Here is a 17,789-nt window from a genome sequence, read left to right on the forward strand (position 1 = left end):
CCCCAGCCGGAGTCACAGATACCCTGTCCTCCCAAGTACAGCAACTCAGTAAAGACGTCGCCCGGATCCTGAAAGCGATGCAACTTCCGCTAGAATCCAAAGCCCCTCAGAGGATCCTGCTAGCTGACAGCCCAGAGGACGTCCCCTGGATGCGAGGGAGAAGAGGTCCCTCAGCCCGAGGGAGGAGCAGCGATCTCTGACTCGTCCGGACAACCCATCTGCCGCTGCTGCCAGGAAGCCGGCCACTATGCGAGAGCCTGTCCTTTAAACGGGTCAAACCTGGGGCTAAGGGCCAGTCCCCAGGAAGAGCAGCACCTGGCCCAGCTAACTGCCGTGATCAGTATGTGGGTGGACGACCGGTCCTGTCGATCATCCTGGACGGGATCCCAACCTTAGCATTATTGGACACCGGCTCACAGGTAACGACAATCCCGTATGTCCTTTATCACAGGTTTTGGTCAGACAAAGATCTTTGACAACCGTACCCTAACCTTACCATGTATGCTGCTAATGGACAACCTATAGACCAGATTGGGGTCAAAGAGGTAACCATAAGGCTATGTGCGCACTGGGAAATGGAATTTTCTTGAGAAAATTCCGCATGCTCTCAAAGATTACCGCACCCGCGGTAAAAAACCGCGGCAAACCGCACCCGAAAACCGCATGTGGTTTGCCGCGGTGTATTGTTCGCGGTATTGCCGCGGTTTTGCCGCGTGCGGGTTGGGATGTGCTTTATTGCATTCAATGCAATAAAGCACATTGAAAAAAAAAAAAAGTCATTTAATTCTGAGATAGTAGATAGACAGAAGAATAGATAGAGGGATAGATAGATAGACAGACAGAGCACTACATTTCCCATGGTCGGCAGTGAGTTCACATTACCGGCCGTGGGAAATGACCGGTAGCTACCTCTGCTGTCTGCTGCATTCATTCAGCCCTGTGTCTGTGACAGTCGCGGCTGGATGTAAGCAGCGCAGGACCTGTGGATTACGCCGGAGCTGTGGATTACGTCGGAGCTTTGTTTCGGGAGGGGTTAATAAAATGGTGAACGAGGCTTGTTTGTTTTATTTAAAATAAAGGATTTTTCGGTGTCTGTGTTTTATTCACTTTACTTACGGGTTGATCATGTCAGCTGTCTCATAGACGCTGCCATGATCAAGCCTGGAGTTAATGGCCACCACCATTAACCCCTTGTATTACCTTGCTGCCGCTGCTACACGGCAGCAAGAAGAGCCGGGGACACTCCGGTAGTGCCGCATAATGCATGCGACAGTCCCGGGGCAGCTGCGGCTGATATTCTCGGCTGCGGGAGGGGGAGTGAGGCGGGGGACATTAACCCTGCCCCTCTCCCTCCCCAGCCTGAGAATACCGGGCCGCCGCTGTGTGCTTACCTCGGCTGGACGGTAAATATGCAGCGGAGCACACGTTCTTTGTTTTCTATATTTCCGTTTTCTTTCTATGTGTGTTCTATGTGTCTGTGTCTGTGTTCTATGTCTGTGATGTCTGTGTGTGAGTGTGATGTGTGTGTGTTTACTCTCTCCTCCGCTTCCTCTTCCTGTAATGACATCACTTCCCTGCAAAACCGCAGACAGGCGATGTACATTACCGGAGGTAAACCGCGAAATACTACAGGGAACAATGCAGGAAAACGCAGTGAACCGCACAGAATTTGCTTCCTGCGTTATTCCCTGCGGGATTTCACGATTAACATTGGAGTCAATGGAGTGAAATCCCGCAGCGACGTGCGTAAAAGAATTGACATGCAATTGTTTTTGCGGCGGGAATCCCGCAGCAAAACATGCAGCTGTCAAATTCCGCCTAGTGCGCACAGGATTTTTTTTGCCCATAGGTTTTGCTGGTGATTCACTGCAGAGATGTTATGAACATTTTCTGCAGCGAAACATGCAGCAAAAACGCAAAAAATCCGCGGCAAAATCCGGTAAGTGCGCACATAGTGTCGCGGGCGGGGAGGAGGGTGTCAGCACACCGCGCTCACCCCTTCTGCTCGGGTCCGGCAGCTGCTCAGTGGTGGCTCGAGCTGCGGGCCGGATCCCAGGGTTTCTCGAGCGACACTCCTCGCCCGTGAGTGAAAGGGGATTGTTGGTTGGGTGTGGGGATTGTTATAGTTCGTGACGCCACCCACGGTTGTGGTGATTGTACCACCGCTGCTCAGTGTGGGGGTCCCGGGGATGGTGATGCGGAGCAGCCAGGTGTTGTGTTGCCCCTCCGTGGGTAGGGGTTGGTGATCCCGGGACCCAGTGAAGAGATGTAAAGTGTAGGGCCTGGAGGGCGCAGGGACGCGGGGACAGCGCTGTGCCTTGCGGCACTGTGGTACTCACTCAGCCTGAGACTTGGACACAGTTTGTACGGTAAACCAAACGGCTGGTAGGACGGTCCCACAGACGGCTGCACCTGCACTCCCGGTAGGTGACGGTGATGTCTCTCTTCCTTGCACCTGTGTTGACTGATGGTAGCGGTGGATTCCCTCCGGTTACCCGCTCCCCGACTGCAATCTGGGCCGGAGGAGCTCTACACTTTGCCCGCAGGCGCTGGCCCTGGGGAAACTGGTGCCCTGGCGGTGGCGGTGTCTCCCCTGTAATGGTCGGGCTGTTGCCGTCAATCGGGACTTGGTTGCTGGGGGATCTACGTCCCCTTCACTGACGGATTCGGCAAATTTGGCGACTCCTAGCCTTGCCGGGGTCCGAGAGGCCCCTGCCCTGGTGCTGACTGTCCTTCGGAACACTGCTCCAGACCACCGGGCACACAGCCAACGGGGTCCTTCCAGGAACTTCCAAACGGTCCCCCTCCGAACAGTCACCGCCGTCGCTGACCTTGCTGTTCCAGCCCTACACAAAGCTGGGCTCTCAGGCTTTGCACACTCTCTGCTCTGTCACCACTTCTTGCTTTCCTCCTTTACTCCTTTTCTTTCCTCCACTTTCACTTCTTGGTTGTTTACTCTAGCCCTTCACTGGACTTCACTCTTCCCCTGCCCGGGGCTAACTGCCTGGTTTTCCCGCCTCCAGAGTTGTGAGCTCCTCGGTGGGCGGAGCCAACCACCTGGCCCACCCCCTGGTGTGCATCATCAGACTCCTGGAGGAAGGCAACAAGGATTTCTGGTTAGCAGATGTGCCTACCTGGAGTGTGGGGTGTGGTGGTGTTGTGACCTGTGTCCCCTGGCTTGCCCAGGGCGACACATTCCCCCTTAGCAAAATGCAGACCGTCCGCGGGCTGCCGTCCTACACCGGTTTTATTTTTCTGTAAAAGGGATAACAGGGTTAAACAAAATGCATTTTTAATAAACTTCTTCCCAAGACGGGAGGCACATTTTACTTTTAACGTTTCAACGGTATACGGTCACGGTTTCCGCTCTCTCCCACCCAAGTAACCTGGCCCTGATGCTGCCCCTAAAACCCAGGCAGCACCCCTTGACCCACAGTCCAGCACACGGTACCCGAGCGGGATCTGTCCTTCCCTCCAGAGGGTAGCCACCGGTTCCTTTGGTGGCTGGGCCCTGGCCTGCTCTGCTCAGGGCCCTCCCTCCAACCTGCCTCTCCGGAGGCGGCATTGCGGAAACGGTAACGGTACCCAACATATTTACAAGCCACTAACGTTTGTGGTTGCCCTGCAGAGTTCACGGGCTTGTCCATGGATAGTTCCCATGCATTTTTAAACGGTCCCCACGGGGACAACGGTGCCGGCTCCTGCCGGTTGCAAATCAACAAACAAATCAGGTTACTTTTTCGGTGTGATCATTTTCATTATTGGCAAAACTTTCAAACTTTTCAAACAAACAGGTGGTCCCAACGGGGACGGTGCTGCGGGCATCTGCTGCCCTACTCCGGTCCTGCTGCTGCTTCATCCGGGGGAGGGGATGCAGAGCTCACCTTGCTCTCCGGGCTGCCCCTCAGCTTTACATCCAGGGCAAACCACCCCCTCTCTCCGCAGTGCCGGGTATACCGCACCATGTCTCCCGGTATAAGATTGCGGCCAGGATGCTCCTCGGGCAGATGGGCATTCACGTCCCGCCGGGCCACAAACACCTCGGCCTCCAGGCCCGGTTCGTATATGAATCCGTAGCCCCGGCGGACATCAAAGCGCCGCACCTGCCCCTCGTAGAACGGGCCCCGGACACGGAAGGTCGCTTGCCGCAGGTTCTCCTTTTCCCGAATAGCTCGGGCCACCAGCTCGGCTTTCCTTCGCTCCCTCTCCGCGATCTCCAGGCCCAGCTTTGTCGGCTCCCTGTCCCAGTATGGCGCTGCTGCCAGCTCCGGCGCACGGGTTGAGCCCCGCGGGACATCCAGCACGTTACCCACTGTCAGGAAGGTGGGCAGCGTATCCCGCGGTGTCATGGCCTTGGGCGCTGCCTTGCAGCAACAACCCGGCGCCACCTCAGCCGAGGTGTGGGGGATGGGCACAGGGGCTTTCCGCAGTTGGGCCTTCGGCTCGGAGCGGGTCATCTGCTCCGGCTCGGGCATCTGCTCGGGGACTGTCTCTGGCACAATCTTCGGGGCCTTCCAAGGCAATGCCTCCGGTTTGTTACGGGCTCCGGCTACAGGTCGGTCCGCTGGGGCGGACGGGCTGGGTATCGCTACCGGTTGCGGTGGTAGCGGGCCTAGTGGCGGGGTCCCGGCCTCCGAGACGGGTGGGGAAGGAGACAACGGGGGGAGAGGGCTTGGACCGGGTCCCTCAGCCGCAGCGACCGGTCCCTCCGGGACATAGGGGCGTGGGTCACTCACCCTCCCTTCCTCCGCTTCCTCCTCGCGTCTCCGCACGGTGGCTATAACGTCCGCCATGTCGGTCTCCCACTCCTCCAAGAGGAGCTGCATATTGACCTGCAGCCTTAGGTGGAGCTGCGCAGTCCGGATTTCCACCCACGCTGCGGTTCCCGGTGCGGGGGCCACGGTGTTTCGGGACGGCATCCACATGGTGTCTTTTCTGTTTGCTTCCAGGAACGGTTTTCTGGCAAGGTCCTGGCGTCCCTGCTTTTATAGCGGCGACTACATGCCGCCAGCCGCCATCGCGTCCCCCTTAGCTCTTTCCGGCCCCTCCTCTCTCGGGGCGGGGTTTTGGCCTTCGCGCCTCTACTGCTCGAGAAGACGCTCGAGCGGGAACTTTTCGCGCCAAAGATGGCGGCTTCTGAAATTTTTCTGCCGGATACCTCCGGCGGTAACAAGGCGCACCTCTACCAGACGGCAGAGCGGTACGATCCTGTTCGTGACGCCAAGTTGTCGCGGGCGGGGAGGAGGGTGTCAGCACACCGCGCTCACCCCTTCTGCTCGGGTCCGGCAGCTGCTCAGTGGTGGCTCGAGCTGCGGGCCGGATCCCAGGGTTTCTCGAGCGACACTCCTCGCCCGTGAGTGAAAGGGGATTGTTGGTTGGGTGTGGGGATTGTTATAGTTCGTGACGCCACCCACGGTTGTGGTGATTGTACCACCGCTGCTCAGTGTGGGGGTCCCGGGGATGGTGATGCGGAGCAGCCAGGTGTTGTGTTGCCCCTCCGTGGGTAGGGGTTGGTGATCCCGGGACCCAGTGAAGAGATGTAAAGTGTAGGGCCTGGAGGGCGCAGGGACGCGGGGACAGCGCTGTGCCTTGCGGCACTGTGGTACTCACTCAGCCTGAGACTTGGACACAGTTTGTACGGTAAACCAAACGGCTGGTAGGACGGTCCCACAGACGGCTGCACCTGCACTCCCGGTAGGTGACGGTGATGTCTCTCTTCCTTGCACCTGTGTTGACTCATGGTAGCGGTGGATTCCCTCCGGTTACCCGCTCCCCGACTGCAATCTGGGCCAGAGGAGCTCTACACTTTGCCCGCAGGCGCTGGCCCTGGGGAAACTGGTGCCCTGGCGGTGGCGGTGTCTTCCCTGTAATGGTCGGGCTGTTGCCGTCAATCGGGACTTGGTTGCTGGGGGATCTACGTCCCCTTCACTGACGGATTCGGCAAATTTGGCGACTCCTAGCCTTGCCGGGGTCCGAGAGGCCCCTGCCCTGGTGCTGACTGTCCTTCGGAACACTGCTCCAGACCACCGGGCACACAGCCAACGGGGTCCTTCCAGGAACTTCCAAACGGTCCCCCTCCGAACAGTCACCGCCGTCGCTGACCTTGCTGTTCCAGCCCTACACAAAGCTGGGCTCTCAGGCTTTGCACACTCTCTGCTCTGTCACCACTTCTTGCTTTCCTCCTTTACTCCTTTTCTTTCCTCCACTTTCACTTCTTGGTTGTTTACTCTAGCCCTTCACTGGACTTCACTCTTCCCCTGCCCGGGGCTAACTGCCTGGTTTTCCCGCCTCCAGAGTTGTGAGCTCCTCGGTGGGCGGAGCCAACCGCCTGGCCCACCCCCTGGTGTGCATCATCAGACTCCTGGAGGAAGGCAACAAGGATTTCTGGTTAGCAGATGTGCCTACCTGGAGTGTGGGGTGTGGTGGTGTTGTGACCTGTGTCCCCTGGCTTGCCCAGGGCGACACAATAGCCTAAAAGTGGGAAGGCAGGAAATGAAGGGACAAGGACTGATTGTTGTAGATAATGATGCAAGGGAAAGGAATCCCCAAATGATTTTAGGCACTAATGTCATTGAGAATTGCCTAGGGAAAGTGTTGTTGTTGCTTCACCAGATTGCTGAGGGTGTTAAGGGCGGACAATGGAGAGCCCTGCAAAAAGAGATCAGAGTCATCCTGAGGAAGCAACAAGTAAACCAGATTGGCGATGAAATTGGTAATGTACGGGTAATGGATGCTAACCCCATTGTGATACCCCCACGGAGTGGGATGATGATGTGGTGTAGAGCAGTGGTAGGTCTCAGAGGACGGGATTACCAGGCTGTAGTAGAGCCCACTCATTCAAAACACTGGCCCACAATCCTGACAGCCAGAGGGGTAGTTGACGTACACAAGGGAAGAGTACCTGTACGAGTGCTGGACTGTGGGGAGGAGGAAGCTAGACTACCGAGATACGCTACCATAGCCAAACTGTTTACTTGACCAAATGACGCTATACAACCTGTAGGTCCTCTGACACAAGCTGACTTAAAAGAGGATGAGATCTCCCAAAAGCAGTTAGAGGACTGGGGCCAAAAACTCCATGTGGGAACTGACTCTACCCCCACCTATCAGAAATAAGGGGTTCATTGGGTCGTACAGGAATATGAGCAGGTTTTCAGTAAGAACCCACTAGACTTTGGTAGGATCAAAAGGGTGCAACATCACATACCCACAGGCAGTCATCCTCCCATTAAAGAGAGACATAGGCCCATACCACCAGTCCATTTGTGGCGCCCCTGACCTGGTCAGGCACCACTGAGTACTGCACCCATGCTGGGGACAGTACAATACAGGTAATCCAGATGGCTGACAGGGGTGTGGAACACAGGCGCATAGTGATCAGGTCTCACACATGTACCCATGAGAGGACCCCTGGGGATCCCAGGAGGGGGCAAAGCCTATACCTCCACTGGAATAGTGGCAGGGGGTTAAAAAGCCTCCATCTCCTCTCAAGGGGTGTGGTGGAGAGTCTGGTTGCTAGGTGGCGTAGGCAAGAACAGGAGAGGAGGAGCAGTGAGTCAGTTAGAAGGAGAACTCCAGAGGGCTCAGTGAGGAGCAGACCTGTGGGGCTGATGCTGTCTAACAGCGCCCGCGCAGTGACTACAGACGGGGGAGAACGGTCAACTAGAAGTGCTGCCTGAAAGCCAGCTTCGGCTAGAGAGTGCACGGAGTGGGAAGTACGGAGACTTCTAGAGAGCACCAGGCCCAACCGGGCGGCAGATCCCGAAGCGAGGATAGATTCACCTTTCCCTGCTAAACCTGCCGGTGTGGGGCTCTTACAGCCCACACCACAACAACCAAAAGCCGCAGCCACGTAACCGCAAGTAGGGCCCATAGGTCACAGGAGGCAAGAGGCTGGAGTGGCCTGGCCCGGGGAACAAGCACACGGCAAAACAAGAAGGGGAGAGAGGCTTGGAGCATCTTCCCTGGGTGACCCCCATAGGGACTCAAAGTCGGGGTCACCCCAAACCACCAAGGGCTAAGGAAGGCGAGTTTGTAGTCACCCTCATACAGTCAGCCGGAAGGATACCTGGTTCCCACCTGGTTCATCCCAGCTACGCCCGGGTTACTCACCCTGCCACCTGAAGTGAGTAAAAACCCTGAAAGACACTCTGCCTGTGTGTGGTCATTCTGCGACTTGTGGTACTACAGCTTTACAAAGGGCCCTGGGGCTTGCCTCACTCTCAGGAGGCTACTACACCCGACTGCACCCACCATCAGCCCCAGGTGCCTCCTAATCTGCAGTGGCGGTCCCCTCTGACCGCAAATCTGAGAGTGGCGTCACGATCAACACTGAAGATTCCCTACCTGTGACCAGCACCAGCTACGTGGAGTCCCTGAAGGTATGCACCGACACAGCACCGGCGGGGCTTCACATCTGGCGTCACGAACAGGATAAGGACTAGACCTGTTCAGACAGGTGACCATGTGCCTAGGCGGTCCGCTTGAAAAATTGGAAGCGCCGCCATATTGCCACCATGAAAAGCGCGCTGAAAAACAACAGCAGCCCGCGCTGGAAGAAGTTACCGCCCACGAAGAGGTGTGGCTACCCAGAGATCCCCTGCAGAGTTCTGACCTTGCCAGCTATGAGAGTGGAAGCGTCGAGAGACGGCGGGAAGGAAAGGAAGCCACAAGCCTGCTGCTGGGAGAGGAGCTGCTGAAAGAGGCAGAGCAGAAACTGAACAGCTTGTTACAGGAGGCAGCGAAGAGTCCACTGCTGGGAGACCGTGCAGAAGACGGCGCAGAAGAAATGGCGTCTGACCGCAGGAACCCAGAACCAGGCTCCGCTGCCTGGTGGTACCGAGAGCTGGCCCAGTTTTGCAACCGGCTGGAGACCCGGGTCGTGGAGCAGATTCGGGAGGAACGGATGGAACTGCAGGAGCTGACCGCGGCGGTTCGGGCCTATGAAGGGAGAGCTGCGCGCCGGGTGTCAGGCGGGACGGCGACGACGCAGACCCCGATGCTGCCACCGGTGGGTGAGTCAAGTGATGCCCCGGCTAGCGCAAGTGCCCCGACCCCTGCTGCCACGTCCGCGGTCCCTGAAGAGGCGCCCGGCGCGGCGACGCTGAACCAGGCCGCAGCCACGCCAGGTGCGGCCCGCCAAGCCCCGGCCGCCGCAGCGATGCCCTGCTCGGCCCACCAAGACCCGGTCCCTGCAGCAACGCCCAGTCCGGCCCGCCAAGACCAGGCCGCCGCCATACAGGGCGCGGCCCGCCAAGACCAGGCCGCCGCCATCCCGGGCGCGGCCCGCCAAGACCAGGCCGCCGCCATACAGGGCGTGGCCCGCCGAGACCAGGCCGCCGCCATGCCAGGCGCGGCCCGCCAAGACCAGGCCGCCGCCATGCCAGGCGCGGCCCGCCAAGGAAAGACTACCTCAGCATTTACCCCGGCCTGTAAGGCCAGAGCTGACACTGCTCCCCAGTCCCCGGAGGTCTCTGATAGGAAGCCCACGCTGGAGGAAGAATACTGGCAGATGAGGGCCGACATGGAGGCCAAGTTTCCCCAGTGGTTGGTGGATCTGTACCTGCGCCCCCCATGCACCCCTGAGGAGATTCAGATAACCCCTGCAGCTACACCAGAGAGTCCCCCGCATGGGCCAGAAGGAGAAAGTCCATCCCCAGTCCTGCCATCAGAGGAGTGCCAGGAAGAACTAAGGGGGAGAGGAGGCCAGGAAGCAGAAGGGTTGACTCCGACTCCAGTGCCACCAGCAGCAGATGTGTATTCAGAGCCGGAAATGCTGCCATACTCCCGCTGGGACGAGGAGGACCTGACCCCCTCTGCAGAAGAAGAGCTGCCTAAGAGCTTCACCTGGGAGCCCACAGGCATGGATCCAGCCCGCAAGACACGGCGCAGAAGAACACAGTTTGCTCCAGCACCACAGTCTCCTGAACAGAGAGCAGTCACCGCCAGAGACCTAAAGGAGAAGCGTTTGTTGAGAGAGTCCAAAGCCCAGGCTAGAGGACCCCTGTGTTATGGCGTAGTGGAAGATTTCAACTTGAAAAGTGGTTATGGCTTCATTGTAGCACCAGGAATAAAAGAAGGGATATTTGTAAACCGCAGAGATGTGAACGCTCATCTGCCAAGAGGACACCCTTGCAGAAATCTGAAAATGGGAGATTTGGTACAGTTTACCATGCACCAAGGTGAAAGGGGATTGTACGCACTTGATGTAGCCTTACGTACCAGCAAACCCTACAGCCATCCTATGCCACAAGGAAGACAAGAAAGACAAGAAAGACAAGATAGAGATAAAGAACCAGATGTAGAAACAGATGAAGACCAAGAACGGAAAGATAAAGATCCTACAGATGAAGAAAGAGACAAAGAGCAAGAAAGTCACAGGTGCCAGTGCCCAACGTGCCCTCGCCCTAGTGAAAAAGAGGAGTAAAGCAAAGTAAAGTAAGAAGTTACTGTTTGACCAGTTAAAGTTTTGACAAGTTTTGTTTGCAACGTTAAAGAAATGCGCCCACAAAAACTATTGTGAGAAATAAACTTTAGGCTATGAACTTGCTATAGCCACAAACTCTCGCAGTGTAAATAGTTACACCAGTGGCACCACCACCAGGGCCAGCCTGTTTAGGGGCTTGGCTCGTCTGCAACCAGGGGGGCCCGTCCGTAGAAAAGGGCCTTGGCTCACCTGCGACCAGAGAGCACGCCTGTTTATGGGGCCTTGGCTCACCACCACAAAGAGGGTACCTGGTCAGCACCAACTGTGGAGGCCGCCTCTGCATCCTGCCAGAAGAGGCTGACGGCGCGGATCCACCAGGCCAGGTATACCCTGAAACCACCAGCCCATGAAAGCCGCCTCTACATCCTGCCAGAAGTGGCTGAAGTCGCGGCCAACGGGAGAGGAAGATTGGAGGAAAGGTCTGGGGAAACGGATGGCCCAGACCTGGTTACCAAAAGGACCGGTGACCTGCCTCCTGAGAGGGTTTTGGGTGGGTTAACGGACTTGTGGGTGGAGGGTGGTGATGTCTGATACCTGGTGCTTTTAAATGTTTTACATGTTTTAATGTTTTATGCATTTTAAAATGTTGTCTTGCAGCCCGAGGACGTGCTGGTGATAACTAAGGGGGAATGTGGCGCCCCTGACCTGGTCAGGCACCACTGAGTACTGCACCCATGCTGGGGACAGTACAATACAGGTAATCCAGATGGCTGACAGGGGTGTGGAACACAGGCGCATAGTGATCAGGTCTCACACATGTACCCATGAGAGGACCCCTGGGGATCCCAGGAGGGGGCAAAGCCTATACCTCCACTGGAATAGTGGCAGGGGGTTAAAAAGCCTCCATCTCCTCTCAAGGGGTGTGGTGGAGAGTCTGGTTGCTAGGTGGCGTAGGCAAGAACAGGAGAGGAGGAGCAGTGAGTCAGTTAGAAGGAGAACTCCAGAGGGCTCAGTGAGGAGCAGACCTGTGGGGCTGATGCTGTCTAACAGCGCCCGCGCAGTGACTACAGACGGGGGAGAACGGTCAACTAGAAGTGCTGCCTGAAAGCCAGCTTCGGCTAGAGAGTGCACGGAGTGGGAAGTACGGAGACTTCTAGAGAGCACCAGGCCCAACCGGGCGGCAGATCCCGAAGCGAGGATAGATTCACCTTTCCCTGCTAAACCTGCCGGTGTGGGGCTCTTACAGCCCACACCACAACAACCAAAAGCCGCAGCCACGTAACCGCAAGTAGGGCCCATAGGTCACAGGAGGCAAGAGGCTGGAGTGGCCTGGCCCGGGGAACAAGCACACGGCAAAACAAGAAGGGGAGAGAGGCTTGGAGCATCTTCCCTGGGTGACCCCCATAGGGACTCAAAGTCGGGGTCACCCCAAACCACCAAGGGCTAAGGAAGGCGAGTTTGTAGTCACCCTCATACAGTCAGCCGGAAGGATACCTGGTTCCCACCTGGTTCATCCCAGCTACGCCCGGGTTACTCACCCTGCCACCTGAAGTGAGTAAAAACCCTGAAAGACACTCTGCCTGTGTGTGGTCATTCTGCGACTTGTGGTACTACAGCTTTACAAAGGGCCCTGGGGCTTGCCTCACTCTCAGGAGGCTACTACACCCGACTGCACCCACCATCAGCCCCAGGTGCCTCCTAATCTGCAGTGGCGGTCCCCTCTGACCGCAAATCTGAGAGTGGCGTCACGATCAACACTGAAGATTCCCTACCTGTGACCAGCACCAGCTACGTGGAGTCCCTGAAGGTATGCACCGACACAGCACCGGCGGGGCTTCACACATTACCAGAGCACCAAAGACATGCTGAAAAACATGAAAGAGGCAGGAGATATTAGGGACAGTTGCAGCCCTTGTGCAGCTCCCCTGGTCCTGGTGAAAAAGAAGGATGGCACAATGAGGATGTGTGTAGACTATAGACGGATAAATCAGATAACACACAAGGATGCCTACCCTTTGCCACGGATAGAAGAATCCCTCACTGCCTTAAAAGCTTCTAACTACTTTTCTACCAGTATGCCAGTAATGTGGGGCTGGGAGACGTACTTTCACAGGTGCAGAAAGGCAAGGAACGTATGATCGCTTACGCCAGCAGGAAGCTCCGGCCTACTGAAAGAAACCCAGAAAGTTATAGCTCATTCAAGTTGGAGTTCCTGGTCATGGTCTGGGCTATCACAGAGCGATTCAAGCACTACCTGTCAGCCACCAAATTCACCATCTTCACAAACAACAACCCCCTAACCCACTTAGACACTGCTAAATTGGGTGCCATGGAGCAACGTTGGGTGGCCCGGCTAGCAACTTTGATTTCACTGTCAAGTATCGAGCCGGCCGCAAGAATGGCAATGCAGATGCTCTGTCAAGGATGCCTCACTTAGCTGATGAGGGTGAAGACGTAGATGACCTTGAAGAGATTGAGCTGCCAGCGTTCCATCACCGTGGGATCCAACCAGTGCCAGCAGTCTCACACCAAAAACCAAGAAGCGACCCTGAATCCGCTACCTCACTACAACTGGAGGGAGGCTCAGGAGAATGATCCAGCGGTTGGCTTGGTAAAGAAACTGATCACCCAACCTGGTGTCAGCCTTGATTCAGAAGCCCCACCTGAGGTGCAGCACCTGTGGAGAGAGAGGGGTCGGCCACACTCACGGGAGGCCACACCATCTAACTGCAGACCCCATCAGCCAGACATGCTCGTTAAAGCTGCAGTGGCAGTCACCCCTAACCCTGACCGCGAACCGTGAGTGGCGTCACGACTCCCATGTAAATAAACCTGACATACTTTTTGCTGGTAATAATTAAGTGGAGCCCCTGTGGCGTCCCCGGAGGTGGAGTGAAGTCCCTGAGGCGACCGCTGCAGGTGGGCGACACAGTGGCATTTAGAATTTTGTTGTGGGACCCTAAGATTTCTATGTAAGCCCCTAACCTTTAAGGTTAAATAAATAAGACTATAGAGTTCAGAAACACGTTTACTGGACCTTGAATCCAGGAGTCTTTGATCCGTTGCTGCCAGACCAAAAGCCCTGAGAATGTCTCTCTACCTGAAAGCCCCTCGCACCTCTTCTGATTAGAAGATGTGACATCATGCAGGTGCCCTGCAACAATGCTGGTCCTGGGAATCTTTTTGCCCAACTCTATTCTGGACACAACGCTACTCTGAGTTATACAATTTGTATTGAGACTGCATTCACATGTTGCCACCACAGTGATTTTTATTTCTCCATGGTCATCGTAAAACCTGTTTTTGCTGCGATTTTCAGATCAGTGCATTTTTGACATGATGCGCCAGGTTTATTTTATGAATGATTTTTTTCTTAGGATCCATTTTGTTGCTTAAGTTTTTTCAGTAAATATGGCAACCGTTTTTTTGTATGAAAAAAAAATCAAAGACCAAACACAGTTAGCATCCAAGTGCTGTCATTTGCTTTATGGCCGACTGGTCCCGAAGGTGCAATGGTCCAAGTTCCTGCACCATTAGTGAAAAGGCTTGAAAGGCTGTTAGTTGTGCTTTATTTATTTAGTGTCACAAAATAGATGGAAACTGGCAGCAAGTAGGTCAGGTGGAGTCCAAAGTTTCCTCTTTTTCAATTAATTTCGCTCATTGCAGCGGATGGAAACATCCGAGGCCATATTTCGGACATGCAGATGTAAGCCCCTGATGAAATGCTCAACTCAGTGCATTACCATAGTGTGAACGCAACCTTTCAGAAATATGACATTGATCTGATTATTTCTCTACTACCTGCAGAAATTCCGCACTTCAATACATTGGTTGATTACATTCTGGCAGAAACTCCAACATTTCTTCATTCACAGGAAAGAGGTATGCTTATTATTTGCTGACCCCAATATTGATGGACCTCATTCGGGATGAATGTTTAATTATATCATGCCTTAGGAATGTGATCTTAGTTCAAGAATTCAGTAAAAAATGGCATCATAATGTCATAGATCTTTACTACAATTATACTGCACATTACAGCTTTACAATATGAACAGGATTTGTGTAATATTAATGTGATTAATAATTTTGGCTTTATATACAACTAGAAGGTGGCCCGATTCTACGCATCGGGTATTCTAGAATTTACGTATTGTGTAGTTCATGTATGATTTTTGTTATATATATAGATGTTGTTGTGTGTAGTTACCAAGTGTTTGTGTAGGGCGCTGTACATGTTCTGAGTGTCGCGGGGGGTGAGAGCGGTGTTGTATGTGTGTTGCGTGTGTTGCGTTGTTTGTGGAGCGCTGTGTGTCTGTAGCGTTGTGTGTGTGTGTGTGTTGTGCGGTTTGTGTGGGTGTGGTGTGTTTTGGGGGGAGGTATGTTTTGAGCAATGTGTGTGTTGTGCAGTATGTGCGTATATTTGTGTGTGCAGCGTTGTCTGTGTGTGTGGGTGTCTGTGTAGGGCGTTGTTTGTGATTCCTAGTGTGTGTGTGTTGTGCAGTGCGCGTGTGTGTGTGTGTTGGGGGGAGGTGTGCACCTCCCATCGTGCTCCATCCCCCATGCTGCGCACCCCCCATCGTGCTGCATCCCCCATGCTGCGCACTCCCAAACGTGCTCCATCCGCCATGCTGCGCACTCCCAAACGTGGTCCATCCGCCATGCTGCGCACTCCCAAACGTGCTCCATCCGCCATACTGCGCACTCCCCATCGTGCTGCATCCCCCATGCTGCGCACTCCCAAACGTGCTCCATCCGCCATGCTGCGCACTCCCCATCGTGCTCTATCCGCCATGCTGCACACTCCCAAACGTGCTCCATCCGCCATGCTGCGCACTCCCAAACGTGCTCCATCCACCATGCTGCGCACCCCCTATCATGCTCCATCCGCCATGCTGCGCACTCCCAAACGTGCTCCACCCGCCATGCTGCGCACTCCCAAACGTGCTCCATCCGCCATGCTGCGCACTCCCAAACGTGCTCCATCCGCCATGCTGCGCACTCCCAAACGTGGTCCATCCGCCATGCTGCGCACTCCCAAACGTGCTCCATCCGCCATGCTGCGCACTCCCAAACGTGCTCCATCCGCCATACTGCGCACTCCCCATCGTGCACCATCCGGCATGCTGCGCACTCCCAAACGTGCTCCATCCGCCATGCTGCGCACTCCCAAACGTGCTTCATCCGCCATGCTGCGCACTCCCAAACGTGCTCCATCCGCCATGCTGCGCACTCCCAAACGTGCTCCATCCGCCATGCTGCGCGCTCCCAAACGTGGTCCATCCGCCATGCTGCGCACTCCCAAACGTGCTCCATCCGCCATGCTGCGCACTCCGAAACGTGCTCCATCCGCCATACTGCGCACTCCCAAACGTGCTCCATCCGCCATACTGCGCACTCCCCATCGTGCACCATCCGGCATGCTGCGCACTCCCAAACATGCTCCATCCGTCATGCTGCGCACTCCCAAACGTGCTCCATCCGTCATGCTGCGCACTCCCAAACGTGCTCCATCCGCCATGCTGCGCACTCCCAAACGTGCTCCATCCGCCATGCTGCGCACCCCCCATCATGCTCCATCCGCTTAGGAGTGCGCAGCATGCCGGATGGTGCACGATGGGGAGTGCGCAGTATGGCGGATGGAGCACGTTTGGGAGTGCGCAGCATGGCGGATGGAGCACGTTTGGGAGTGCGCAGCATGGCGGATGGACCACGTTTGGGAGTGCGCAGCATGGCGGATGGACCACGTTTGGGAGTGCGCAGCATGGCGGATGGACCACGTTTGGGAGTGCGCAGCATGGGGGATGCAGCACGACGGGGAGTGCGCTGTATGGCGGATGGAGCACGTTTGCTCAGCCTCTCTCCTTCCAGCCTCCCTCAGCATCAGCCCCCCCCTCCCAGCCTTCCCCAAGATCAGCCTCTCTGCTCCCAGCCTCCTCCAGCACGCCGTGCTCCTCTGCCGACACTCACCCACACCCGATCGCATCCACTCACCCACACAACCGATCGCATCCACTCACCCACACAACCGATCGCATCCACTCACACACACAACCGATCGCATCCACTCACACACACAACCGATCGCATCCACTCACACACACACCCGATCGCATACACTCACACACACACCCGATCGCATACACTCACACACACCCGATCGCATACACTCACACACACAGACACTGACGATATTGCACATACGCGCTGATACTCACAACATCCGGGGATATCACATGCTTCTGGCCATGTGATCCTCCCGCAGGTCCTGGAAGCTCACAGCACAATATCGCCGCCGAGAAGCAAGCGATATCCCAGGATGTTGTGAGTATGTGGATGCGATGTGATGTGTGTATGTGAGTGAGTGTGATCTGATTTGTGTGTGTGTGTGTGTGTGTGTGTGTGTGTGCTGTTATGTTATGTATGTTCTGCAGCTGCAGGACCTTGATGTGTGGATGCGATGTGATGTGTGTGTGAGTGTGAGCCGGTGTACACTGGTAACTATGATACACATCGGGTAACTAAGGGACCTTAGTTACCCGATGTGTATAATGGTTACCAGCTTTCATGGCCTCCGTTAAGATCCCAGCATCGCAAGGTTATGTCTGGCGCTGCCGGGATCCTGACGGAGCCGGTGTAGAAGCAAGCGATATCCCAGCATGTTGTGAGTGTGTGGATGTGATGTGTGAGAGTGAGTGTGAGAGTGAGTGTGATCTGATGTGTGTGTACTCACCTGGGAATCGGAGCCCCGTGTCAGTTGGGCCACAGCGAGCGTGCATTGCGTGAGGGGGCGGGGCCTGCAGAGAGCCGGGGCGAGAGGCCAATCCGTGTGGGGGGGCGGGGCCATGGCGAGCCCAGCGGCCAATCAGCTTTGTGTCACCGTAAGGACACAATTTCGGAGCATGACAGACAGACAGACAGACAGATAGACAGACAGATAGACAGACAGACAGACAGAATAAGGCAATTATATATATAGATATTTTTAAGAAACTTGTTCTTTCATGGGATTATAAAGCATATTCAACAATATCTAGTTATTAGCTATAATAAAGAAATGCATACCGGTATATACAATTAGGCTACAGACATCTTTATTAACCTCTTCCAGGCATGGCAATTTTCCATTCTTGCATTTGAGTTTTGTCCTCTCCTTCCATAACTTTTTTATTTCTCCATAGACAGACATATGAGGGCTTATTTTTTTGCCGCATGATTTGTTCTTTGAATGACACCATTCATTTTATCATGTAATGTACTGTAAGGCGGGAAAACAAAATAAAGAAAAAAGTGGAATTCAACAATTATATTTTGGAGTTTTTTTATTTGCAGTGTTCACTATATGGTCAAAATAGCCTGGAAC

The 17,789-nt window shown here is 55.1% G+C and overlaps 1 protein-coding gene across 4 annotated transcripts in view; it reads left to right on the forward strand.

The window, feature by feature from the left end:
- The window catches only part of IZUMO2 (IZUMO family member 2), a 183,716-nt gene that overhangs the window by 19,093 nt on the left and 146,834 nt on the right, over positions 1-17,789 (forward strand). For 3 of the 4 annotated variants that reach the window (XM_075327708.1, XM_075327710.1, XM_075327711.1), the window contains one exon: positions 14,234-14,308. The exons of the other annotated variant lie outside the window; for it this stretch is intronic. In XM_075327708.1, the coding sequence (XP_075183823.1) occupies positions 14,234-14,308 (75 nt within the window). The remainder of the gene's footprint in view (positions 1-14,233; positions 14,309-17,789) is intronic. 4 annotated transcript variants of the gene reach the window in all.

Source organism: Anomaloglossus baeobatrachus, chromosome 11 (genome assembly GCF_048569485.1).
Source record: "Anomaloglossus baeobatrachus isolate aAnoBae1 chromosome 11, aAnoBae1.hap1, whole genome shotgun sequence".
NCBI lineage: Eukaryota > Metazoa > Chordata > Amphibia > Anura > Aromobatidae > Anomaloglossus > Anomaloglossus baeobatrachus.